Source organism: Enhydra lutris, unplaced genomic scaffold, assembly GCF_002288905.1.
Source record: "Enhydra lutris kenyoni isolate GAN:26980312 unplaced genomic scaffold, ASM228890v2 scaffoldscaffold32, whole genome shotgun sequence".
Classification (NCBI taxonomy): domain Eukaryota; kingdom Metazoa; phylum Chordata; class Mammalia; order Carnivora; family Mustelidae; genus Enhydra; species Enhydra lutris.
Genome location: NW_019154116.1, coordinates 5,619,538 through 5,632,275, shown reverse-complemented (window position 1 = coordinate 5,632,275; position 12,738 = coordinate 5,619,538). Strand labels below are relative to the sequence as shown.

At 51.1% G+C, this 12,738-nt stretch overlaps 1 protein-coding gene across 1 annotated transcript in view; it reads right to left on the bottom strand.

Annotated features, from left to right (window-relative positions):
- The window catches only part of LOC111153427 (adenylate cyclase 2), a 406,431-nt gene that overhangs the window by 372,366 nt on the left and 21,327 nt on the right, over positions 1-12,738 (bottom strand). Inside the window, exon 2 of the mRNA XM_022512437.1 lies at positions 12,395-12,592. Within this exon, the coding sequence (XP_022368145.1) occupies positions 12,395-12,592 (198 nt within the window). The remainder of the gene's footprint in view (positions 1-12,394; positions 12,593-12,738) is intronic.

The window sequence follows — 12,738 nt, the reverse complement described above, 5'->3', positions numbered from 1 at the left end:
TTGGTTTCCAATTACTGACTGAGTTTCCAAATTCCCTTGCGGTACTGATTTCTACCGAAGCCCATTATGGTCAAAGGACAAACTTTGTATGATAGTAATCCGCTCACACTCAAAGGGAATTTTATAGTCAAGAATATGGTCTATCTCGAAAAATGCTCAGTGTGTGTTTGAGGGAACATAAGGTCTGCATTGTTCAATGGAGTATTCTAGGAACATCAATCAGACCAACCTGTTTGACAGAACTTGCAAAATCTCCTCTATCTTTGTTGACTTTCTTACTGTCCCACCAGCTTTGAAGAGTGGTGCAATCTTGGATTAAGGCTATGGATCTTCATGTCACCCATTTTGAATCTCCTACGAGGTACACAGCATTTGAAACTGCTCGGTCTTGATGAACAGATTCCCTTTACATTAGGAAATGTTCCTCTGTCACTGGCACCTTGCTTTCCCCAGCCCTGGACCAAGAATCATTCCTTGGTATGGAGTGATACCTGGTGTGGAGGGCCCCCTCCTTCCTGGAGGCTCTCAGACACTGTAAGTTCCTTCCACTGCATGGGCTAACTGGTACTTAGTGGAGACTTCACAGGACCACCCACAAGCCTCCAGAGCTTTCTCTCTCTCTCTCTCTCTCTCTCTCTGTCACTCTCTCATCTCTCCTCTTTGGTTTCCTATCCTGAGAATTCCAGTGCATTTACCTCCCCAAACTCTGAACTCTGTTTCTTCAACTTCATGAAACCACTGAGCTCTGCTTGGGTCCTGCCTCCCTGTGCTGGGGCTGGAGGCGCTTTTGAGGCAGGAAGCTGGGGCAATCATACAACCCTCGCTTTTATTTCCCTTCCTTTGAAGGTCACTTCCCTGTAGTATCCCTTAGCCTGTGTCTCAAAACCATCATTTACTGTATCTGTCCCGTTTTTTAGTTAAGATAGGAGGGTAAACTGAGTCTCTATTACTTCATTGGTATTTAGAACTGGGCATTCAAAATGCCATCCTCCTTTGAGTAGAATTATCACACGGATGATTTTACAAGTATGCTTATTAATCTCAGCTCTGAATTTATTAGACAGCAAAATTATTAAACCAGCTTATGACAAAATAAATGTAACACAATCTGTACTCAGAGAGACTGGTATATATTAACAGAGCCACAAGAACGAACGCTGCTCTTTAAAACAAAAGCTGAATTTGAACAACCGAATGAAAGCAGCCATCAATCACATGTGGCAGAGCTAAAACATTTATTTGGCCAAAAGACTCCACCTTTGGCTTGGGACGGCTTTCTGTTCTGTTCTGGGTTTTTGGTGTTTTTTTTTCCCTCCCTGGGTTTTTGGGTCCCCCCCAAAAGCAGTGATAAGTGACCCTTTCAAAATCTCTCCTAATTTCTCCCACCTTCTTTTCTCACTGACTTCCTCTGAGGTGTGGACCACTCCCCACACCGGAAGGATGCTTGTGTCTCACCAGCGTCATCCCCTCTCTGAAGCAAAGCCGGGGGACAGGAAGAGCTCGAAGTCTCACACCACCATCAACCTGCCACCGACAGCTGCATCTCTGAGCCTTCAAAACGGAGACCATTTCGCAGCCCTCCCAGCCCCGGTGCCAGCACACGCACCTGTGTGGACACACAGGACCCTCACTTAGAGGGAACTGCAGTGGTTCTGACAACCCTGGAGAGGCCATCTTGAAATCCTAACAGTGAACCTTGAACCTGGGGCCCCGCATGCGCATTTTGCACAGGGTCCATGTCTCATGCAGCAGCTGTGAGCATGGACAAGGTAATGTGTGTTTTACGTCCACCATGAGCAAGTAGAGATAAGACCCACAGCTTCTCTCATCTCGGTTCCCTCGCACTTTGGATGGGTTAAATCGTGCACCCATGCCAAAAGGAGAGAGAGAGAGAGAAAGAGAAAAGGAAAGAAAAAAAAAAAAAAAAGCTATGTTGAAGTCCTAACCCCAGTACCTCAGAATGTGGGCTTATTTGGAAACGGGGTCACTGCAGATGTAACTGGTGAAGCTGAGGTCATACAAGAGTAGGCTGGCCCCAGGATGACCAACGTCCCCACAGCAAAACAGCAGCATGAAGACAGAAGGACCCGGGGGGGGACCCCGTGAGGACAGAGGCAGAGGCTGGCTATGTAACGGCCATCAGAGGGACGCCCACGATGGCCAGCCTACCTACCACGAGAAGCTGGCAAGACGTGAGGAAGGGCTCTCCTCTGATGTCAGAGCGAGCGTGGCCCTGCCATACCTTGATTTCGGACCTGTGGCCTCTAGAACTGGAGGGCAAGACAAGTGTACTGTCCCAAGCCACTCAATCCGTGGTACCTGAGACGCTCCGGCACCGAACTCTGCAAAGTGCCCCAGGCTGCACGTTCCCCGGGGACCGAAGTCAGCTCACCCTTCCTGGCGAATTTCCTCTCCTTAATGCTCTGGAGAGTTCCTGGGGACACCCTTGCACGTGGGCTGCAAGCTCTACAGCAGCCACAAGGAGCCATGACTCCCAAGTGCGTCCTGCAGCATGACAGCCAGTGCCGGCAGCTGTGGCTCTCGTGGAGAGGAAGGCATCTGGGCACATCCCGGAAGCAGAGAGAAATGCCCCTATTTTACGGTGGTGAAGCTGAGATATGGAAATGATTATAAACTCCATTCTGAGGTCATAACGTCTAAAAAGAAAATGATGTGAATCTCGGGGAAATGTTTTATTCTTGCTATCATCCCCAGCAGGGAACACACACCTTTGGACAGAAAAACCTAGAAGAAAGACTCCATTGGGCCAGAGCAGGGCTTGAAAACACTAAATAGATCATCTTTAGGCAGAAATGGATCCTTCCTCCTCTCTCCTCCCCCCTCCACCTCCCCCTTGCTCTCAGCCAGCCCATCATCAACCTTTCCCAGCGCGACTGGTACCCTGCTTGCCCTGGGTGTCTGCCACCCTGGCTGCTGGGCTGGGGTTAGAAACAGAGAGATCCACAAAGCCCCAGGCGGAGGGGGCTGGTGACCCAGTGGACAAGACATGCAGTCCATCAGTACCTGGAGGACCTGAAAATACTTCAGTCCACTCTACAAATAAGAAAATTACATTCAGAAGATACACACACACACACACATTCATAAAGCACTAGAACTATGGAATGAAAGGGAAAATCTCACGCTGATGATGGAAAATATAGTATTCACCTGTTTGCCCCAATTATTTGTTCATCCCCAATCTAAAAGTTTACTGTAGAGTCTCCATGCAAACCTCTTACTTGGTCTGGGGGTATACACCTCGTTCCCCTCCTTGAGTCGGGTGAGGATGGGATTAGTGGCTGCTGAGAAGAGGAAATCTGAAATACTGAATGCTGGGGAAGCTAAGTGAGGTGTTGCTAAGCAACTCTTAATAGGAAATAATTTAAACTCTGGATTTATTTTCTCCTGAGAACTTGCTGCTCCTGCCTGGAGTCCAGAATTCACTCCCGGGCGTGCTGGCAGCACCCCAGCAGGCACGCATGGGCCCGCACACGGCCCCCACCTGACACGGACAGGTTGCATGACGCACGGGTCCCCGCGTTCCTCTGGATCTAACCACCGCGCCCCACTCGATTATAAGCACAAGGTAGCTGGCGTTCCATTACAAACAGAACATCTCCCAAAGTCATTCACAAACACTGAATGCGGCAAGCTCTCACACAGCCAACAGCCAAGGTGTCTCCATTTAAACCGAGTCAGTAACAGATGTTCTGGAAGTCCACAGAACATTCTTCCTGCCTCATAAAATTCTAGCTCTTTCACGAAAACACGACAAATTCCAGATTGCAGTCATGACTTCTTTCAGTGTCACGGTGACTTCTCCAGGTGGTGTTTCCAGATGCCCTGAGCTCTACACACAGCGCCGACCTCCTCGTGACGGTGGCCGCTCTCCACCCCGCCAACCAGGAGCACGAGGGCCATCCTACACAGACTTCAAATAAGGTCACAGATGGAACCCAGAGCCCATGCAGCTCAGGGGGAAACTGTACCAGGCTGGACAGGCCTCTGAGCCCTGAGCTGGCATCCTGGCAAATGCCCTTCCAGGGCCCTTGGCGTCTGAGGGTTTTTCATAAAGGGAGGAAAGGGCCTCTGTGCAGGTACACAGGGACTAAGAATGGACCAGAAGAGAAAACCAGCAGAAAGAAGTGAAATTACAAGGAATCTATAAGGAAGCAACGTTAACCTCAGCATAAAAGCAGTCACTAATTCCCAAACGAAAATACTGGCTCATATATATACACGGACATTTACTTCTCGAGTCAAGGATGCCCCATTTCTCTTGTTGATGCCTCTGAGGAATGTGGCACCTACGCCCTTCAACTGGGAGCATCTGCTGACAACTTGAAACAACGATCTGATCAACTTTACGGCATCTCTAAGTACCGGCTTCTCTCTATGAAGTTTTTCCAAATAACATTTAACCCCAAAAGGGGCTCAAACAGAACAATTCAGAATTTCCAAATATGTCCCTTCCTCATCACAATCATCCTGTCATTTGCTGAGGCAGGACAGGAAACACCCCACCTTCTCAATAGCAAGGAGCACAGAACCATGACGCACGGTGATCCTGGTGCCAGAATGCTACGTTCAGATTCTGTCTGTCTCCCTAGCTGTGTGACTTTGGGCAGGATGCTTAACCTCTCTGGGTGTTCATGTTCTCACCTGCAAATTGCAAGCAATAACGGTACTTACTTCAGAGGGGGGTAGAGATCAAATAAGTTATGGATAAAGTCACTGACTACTGCCCGGCACAGGGAAGAAGTATTTTCTATCACTATGAAAGTGGAGGAGGTGAGCAGACAGGCAGGGGACGTGTATGTGTGTTCAGTATCTGCACGACTCTCTGCACTGTGATCCCCACACAGGCGACCCCGGCTGCACACTGGGAACGGAGCCCTGAACAAACATGTTCCCAAGACCGCTCGGTCCGTAAAATGTACAGTGATGTGGCGCGAGTGGGGGAGATATTCCAGAAATGCAGAAATGAGAAGGGCGGTGCGTGCTTCATTTCCAGACAAGAGTCTAATTAAAATGCCCATCTTCAGGACCCAGGTCTGTGCTCCTTAAAGAAAAGCACAGGAGGAGAAAGAGAGGACGAGGCAGAGAGACTATTCTGCAAATCCCGGCAGAATGGTCTATTCGGGCACGGTCGGGGCTCTGGCTGGGGACGGCCAGAGAGGGTTGCGGTAAGTTCCCAGAGCATGGCACAGCCAGGGTGATGGTCCCCTCACTCTGGCTGGGAACTAACAGTAGGGAGAAGACAGAAACGCCACCTCCGCACACAGCTGCCAGAAATGTGCAGGATCTCAAAACACCTACACTTCAGGCTGGGTCCGACGGTAATGTGCTTCCTTAAAATTCCCGTTTTGTAGTACATCCTCTGCCATTAAAACAACAACAATACATCGTTAGAAAAACCCTCATCTTTTGCTGCTAGAAGGAGACAATTATTGGCGTAACATTTTCATTCTTCTCAGGTGTGTCCTTTTTCATAGTGAGCGTACAACGCCCCTGAGAAGCCTCACTGGTGCACAAAAGCTTAGAGATGGGAGCTTCAGGTCCTGAGGCGCGATCTCCCCGAGCTGGATTTCTCTTTCCGTTCACATGCTACTGGGTCTCCCAATGGTAAAGAAATTCTTTAGCAGCATTCCAAGGGACTGCACTGGAGGAAAAGCAAACCAATTCTCGCAGCCTACGAGAAGCCGTTCTTTCTGATCATTTGTCCTGCTTTCAGTAAAAATAAAAAAAAAAAAAAACAGATGTTTGCACACTGATGTCCTACTCTTGTAAGCAAACACGCGGGCACACGCTGAATGTCTGGTGTCCTTTTAAGTAATGCGACTAAGGAGCGGTCTTCTTCCTGGAGCAAATTACTAGCCTTTCAAGTTGGTGGCAATTTAACAAATCTATACAATGACTTCAGCATGGTCCCTGTGCCAAGGCTGCCACGGGGCTGTCAGGAATGGAAGCCCTCATTTAACTCTATTCAGTGAGCTGTTAGGATGGTGGGGGCAGGAAACGGGAGACAAATGCAAATGCGACTCAGCTGTCTTGTCCTCACTTGGCCAAGCCGGCGTCTATCTGCCTAGGAGCCAGCCATGTGGGGGACCGCCCTCCTGCCACCTTCTCAACGATATTCTCGTCCAGGAGGGAGGCTCCTAAGTCAGGGCTGTCAGCGGAGGTGAAACGCATTCATTCTTGCCAGAAATTCATTACATAAAACATCTAAAAGCTTGGGTTTCACCAAGTAAACCAAAGCATTACGAAGACGCATCAGGCAAAACTTCTTGATGTCATTGATGTGGGAGCCCAAAAGAAGCACTTCCGTGATTCAGATGGGCAGAGGTGTTCCTAGCTAAGGCACGAATGTTTGTTCACGATGCTGTTTACACGGCCACGCGATCGTCGGATTAACTTCCCTTTGTGATCGTGAGTGTGGGTTTGTTTTAACAGGATATTCACATGCTGGAATGTATCTAATTCCTGACACGCTGGGTTCAAGGGCATACATTTAATTCCATGGTGGATTTGCGGTCTCAGTGTCGGCTGACATCAAAGCAGTTAGAGGACTCCAAGAAGGGCGGGCAGACACCCAAGCACCATGCCACGCAGGACGGAGGTGGCTTCCTGCAACCCAGAGAGGGAACAGTGCATCTTCCCATGAAATCAGAGCCGTCATGAGTTGAGCTGTGTCCCCGAAAAAGGGTATTTTCAAGTCGTACCCTCCAGCCCTGTACCTGTGAGTGTGGTCACACTTGGAAACAGGGTCTTGGCGGTTGTCATCAGTTGGGGATGGGATCACCACGAGAAGCCCTAAATCCAGCACGATGGATGGGTGTCTTCTTACAAGAAGAGAAGGGACATGTGGACAAGAATGGAGTGTGACTGAACGGTATGTCTATACGCCCAGGAATGCCAAGGACTGCAAGGAGCCGCACGTGACTGGAAGAGGCAGGAAGCGTCCTCCCCTAGAACCTGCAGAAGGAAAATGGCTTTGCCCATACCTCGATGTCAGACTTCCGGCCCTAAAGCCCGGAGACACTCTCTGTGAACCTCACTTAGCCTCTTCCTCTGGGGCTGACCTCTCAGGAAGGCCCGTGTCCCAGAGGCTCTGGCACAGGGACAGAGGGACCACAGCTACGCTACGAAACTGCACAGGCATGTGCTGAAGAGGGAGCGATCCACCCCGTACTCGTGGCCACTGGTTTCTTAAAAAAAAAAAAAAAAGAAATGATCCCACTTCGCCTAACAGAACAGAGAAAACAAATATCTTATATAAGCCTCCATGAACATTCAGTTCAACACTGCTCCAGTATTTTTAAACCACTCAGGAAAATAAGATGGGAAATGGCAACAGTACTGCCCTTCTTGCCTACCAACTTATCAATGGGAAAGTCAGAGCCCGGCAAAGGACGTGCTGGCCAACCAGCCTGGGCCAGAGGCGCACGCACGGATCTTCCATCTAAGACACAGTGAAGCAGCCAGAGCCACAGACCCAGCGATGTGCCGCCGACTTCCCTCGGAGTTGCTGGAACTATGAAGAACATACCATCTTTCCGTCCTTTTCATTCAGGAGGCAGCTGCGTGGAACAAACGTCCATGGGCGGGTGGCCAGTGGCACGGGGTGGAAGGGGACATGGAGAGGGGCCTGATCGGGTGGAAGACAAACCCAAAGAAGGCGGGCAGGGAGACTCGTGCTGTCGGGGCTGGAGGGCACACTGCCCCAGGCCTCCTCTCTTCCCTTCTGTGGGATTCCCCACACCTCTGACCACATCGCGCCACTGACCCTCCTGGGGGCCCACCACCCTTCTGCCCGCCCGGACCTCCTCAGGCTGGATGCTGCCCAATCAGTCCTCGTGCCTGATCAGGACAGACAACCCGTGGCACGACTCCTCCTCCTCAGGTTGGCTAAAAGGCATCACTGAGGCATGACCCTGGACCACGCCAGGGTGTCTCAGACCTGGCACCCCTGACATGGGGGCTGGAGGAGGTTTTCTGGTGGGAGCTGCCCTGCTCTCTGCAGCAGGACGTCCAGCAACCGCCCAGGCTGCTCCCCACTGATGACAGGAGGATGGCCCCAGCAGGTGGGACGATTGGGTTTGTTTCTAGACGTGGGCTACCGTCCTGTCTAGACGTGACATGGCTCCCAGCAGAGGAGCCCTGTGTCCCGGGAGGGAGGCCTCTGGCGTCAGGTAAGGTGCTCCCCAGTGCGCCAGCCGCTCAGCTGTGAGCAAGGTCCTTGTCACCCTGTGTCTTTGTTTCTTATAAAGCAGGGGTGTGACAGTGCCCCCCTCAGGGAGCCATCTGGGGATCGGTGAGGGTCTGGCAGGAAGGCACACAGGGCAGGGTCTGGGCCCGTCCTCACAACGTGCATGTGAGCCAGGGGTATTCTGAGCTCGACCCTGGAGACTCTGATGACGAGGCTCTATGTTTGGATCATCTGGGCGGAGAAGCGCACATCTCACCCAGAGAGAGGCTCACCCTTTGCCCTGGGCTCCAGCATCTCTCCAGCCCTGGAAGGTCTCCGTGGCCCGCGGGCTTGGGCCAGCAGGGTCTACAGGTGATCCGGGCAGGGGAGTCCTCGGGGCCACGCAGGGTCAGGGGTGTCTCTAGGAGGGCTGCGGGCTGGAGCTCTCGGACGCAGCGCCAGGCTGGAGGCTGAAGTCAGCCCTGCTGGCTGGAGGAGACCGAGCCCCAGCGAAACCCCCGAATACAGAGGTTCAGCCCGGATGCCCCGGTGGGTGATACTCGGTGTTTCATGGGACACTGAGCAGCCGAGGGCAGTGCTGTCCATGACTCCACAGGCAGAGGACATGAAGCTCCAGACGTGGTAGTTTTCCTGGACGCTTCCCTTGGCTGATGTCGGCCTGTCCTCGTTCCTTGACACGAACCACAACCACAACAGCCTGCCCTGAGTTCCGGGAGTCCCTCCAAGTCAGCAAACCCCAGGGCGGCGGGGGTCAGCAGGGAATGGCCCCGTGGGGACTGTGTCTTCCGTCTATGCAGGCTCACTCCCGCACCTCCTCGAGGCAGGATGGTGAACTCACCCCTGCCCGTGGGAGCCATCCACTCCTTGAGCACTCCTCCTCCTCCAGCACAGTGCACCTCCCTCCGTGCTCCATGAAGGCTAGTGCTCCCTGAGGGGCCAACATCGGCAGTGCTGGTACTGACAGAGGCGAGGCTTTGGGTAACGGGACCAAATAATTTCATTTTAAATCACTGCACTGAACGTTTGAGGCAGGATTTCAAACCCCAGAGAAGGCATGGCCCGAGTGTCCCTCTTCTGGCAAGGCGTGTGAGAGGGAGACACATGACCAAGCCCCCAGCTTAGGCATAGTGGCCAAAAGAGAGCTGCGACCCCCGGACCTGGCTGGGGCCTTTCCCGAGCTTGGACCAGACATGGCTGTGCTCCAGGCCGCGAGCTGGGCAATGCCGGCAGGACCCAGGCTCCACATATAAGCTAACTCTGCCCAGCGCCCGGGAGGCACAAGGAAGGCATCCAGAGCCCAGGGCCAGCGGGGGGGCGGGGGGGGAGAGCGGAGGATTACGTAGGGAGGAGGAGGTGAGACCGTCCCGACTCAGCAGGAGCTTGGAAACAAGAACATCCAAGCACACAAGAATAACCAACCCTGAGACATTTAACCTGCAAACTGGGTGCCTGGGAGAGACCGATCACTGAGGAAACAGAGGTAAGATACTCCAAGAGATTTTTTTTAAAAGCAGGTGGACAGCAGCAGTAAAACCAAATGAGGGTCAAAAAACCAAAAGGTAAAAAAGCAGAACAATTGCACCCAAAAACAAAAAAAGAAGAAAATCCAACAACAAATCTGGAGAAGAACTATAGCCGCACATTAATGAAAACACGGAGCGAGCCCGCTCTTGGCAGAGCGCTCGAAGACAGGAAGGGCCAAGACAGGCACACCACCCCTGGGACGTTTCCATCCTAGAAGAGGGGGACAGTCACTCATCACACGTGCGATGGAACACCTGCAGTAGGGTGAGGGGTGTCGCCAGGTGGTGGGCACCAGGAGGTCGGGGAAGGCTGCTCTGACAAGGTCTACAGGGTCACACGGGAGCCACAGAACACGTGGGAGGAGAACCTTCCAGACCCGTCGGAGGTCCTTATCCTGACTGATTGGTTCTATTAAAATTGTAATATTAAAAACAGGGGAAACATTACAGGTGAAGTTACAGATGCTCCAGTTGGAAACTACGATTCTGCATTACAAGTCCTGGGGGATACAATTAGAAAATATAATGCATGCAAATGGAGTGACTCAAGGACTTGAAAGGGAAAAAAAAATTATCTTAAAATTATCTTAAGATGATAACAGTGTCTATATAGATAAACTGAGACCCTCAGATTGACTAACAGAGCTAGTAAGAATTCCCTGAGATTGCTGAATACAGATTATCATAAAAACAACAGTATTCCTATGCATCAACATTGACCAAATAGAAAAGATAATTAGAAAAAAAATCCCTTTTATAAAACAACAAAAAAAAAATGTTAGATATTTAAGAACAAGTCCAAGTAAGATGACTACTGATTTTATGCAGGAAAAAAAAAAGTGTTCAGACATAAAAGAAAACCATACTTATTGGACAGACATACCACATCATTCCATGGACAGTCTCAATACGATAGCAAATCTCTGAGTGTTTTTTATAGTACGCTTTTATTATTTTCTAGACACTTCATATCATTCAAAGCAAAAACTAAGAAATCCCATATTATTAACATATTATATAACTGTATATATTATACAATTATAATTTATATTATAAATATAATACATATTACAAATGTATTATAATATATTACATATGTTATATAATATAGTAATATAAAACTCCAGATTTCAACAGGAGTTTTCACTGGACATGATGAGCTGATTCTGTAATTCATATGGAAAAGCACACTCAGAGAATTCGGAACAAAAGGAAAACAGAAGAACAAACAGAGGATCCTTCCCTTCCAGATGGTAAGGCCTCTCATAAAGTTATACAGTTAAAGGAGGTGGCGTTGGTGCATACCCAGGCCCCTGGGTGGGTCCCACTGTTGGCCGGTGCCCCGTTTCTGTCCCATGTGTGAGGCCAGAGCACGGCGAGCAGACAGAGGGGAGGTGGGGCCGGGAAGCTGCTGGGAGCCTGGGGTGCATACCCAGCCCTACCAGGGCCCTGAAGGGGTCAGTGATGGGGACACTAGCCTGGGAAACACCCTAACCAGAGAAGCAGCAGAAAGCGACAGCAGCACCATCATCTCTTGTGTCCACAACAGTATCCTTCAGAGCCAGAGAGACCAAGCAGAGTTGACTTAGTCTAAGCCTCTCCCTTTGCAAGAGAAACTGAGGCCAAAACGGGATGATGGCTTGGCTGAGGCAACGAGGCAGAACCCTGTCATGCTTCCTAACAGAACCTGCTGGAAACCTCCCCCGGGGCTCTCTCCAACTACGGCGGAGCGGTGGCGCTCTCCCGTGGCCCTGGCACTTGAGCCGTTCTGTCCGCTGCCCTCTTGAATCTCTCCTCTCCTCTGCAGTAGGAATTCTCCCTACTGGTCTTGGTCTCCTAATGCTTTCTCCTCTACCCACTTCTGGCCCCTGTTCCTTTCCTACTCACCCCTCACTCTGATGTCCCCACCAACTCTGTGACAGCCCACTCACCGCCCAATGCACTCTCTTCCTGGATGGCTGCAGACCCCCGTGGCTTTGATTACGAGCTCCAAGCTGGCAGCTTGTATACCCTGCCTGCAGCCCAGCCCTGCCCCGGAGACAACCAGGGCTTCCTCAGGCAGTCGGGCGCGTGCACGCACGTGGCAGCACGCGGTGGGGAGTCCTAAAGCGCTAACAGCCTCCAGGTGTAGCGATTTCCCGAACCAAGAACCTCCCGGGGTCGCCATGAAGAACCATGGGTTTCCAGCAGGTGCGTGAAACCATCCTACTGACGTGACGAAATCAGGCTGATAAAGTCAGTGTCACACAAGTCTGTGTGGAAGGAGGAAGATCTGGTACGGGACAAAGAGTCCAAGGCGAAACCCATGTCTGACAGTAACAGGTACGGCTCCGATCCCAGGGGGCCCCAGAGTAACAGAGACTCAGAAGCCAGGAGACCGCGCAGTCAAGTGCGGCACGAGGAGCACACCCGGACCTGATCATCTCAACCAAGTGGCAAGGGGACACCCGGGCCCGCACCCTCACTGCTGGCGGGTCTGAGAAGGCCAAGCGGGTGTGGAGTGACTTCGGCCATGAAGCCACCCTAACGTGGCTAATTCAAAAGACCTTCCTCTCGGCCACAGGTCTCCTGTTGCCAGTTGAGGGTCAGGTTTGCAGAACCAAGTATGTCATCAATCAAAGCACATAAAGGTAGCACAAACAGCATTTTAACACCATACCTGGTCCCAGGGAGAGACGGTGCCTGCAAAGCACATGAACAGGTACCCCATGGCCACGAGGCACAGCCAGATCACCAGAGAGAAAAGACGGAGCAGCTTCTGAAACACGGACTCGATGCAGACGAGGATGAAGATCGCGAAGAAAATCGCCAGGGCTGTCGGGACCGTTATTAAAAATGCCACGTGGTCTTCAACTTCCTAAGGGGAAGGAAAATATTGCAAAGGCACAATTTTAGCAACACGTGATACCCACGGTTCATGTCCTCAAATGTCTTCAACATGAATCAATGTCCAGTAGATCGAGCTGTAAAAATTATTCCAGAAGTAGAAGGGTCTGAACGTCT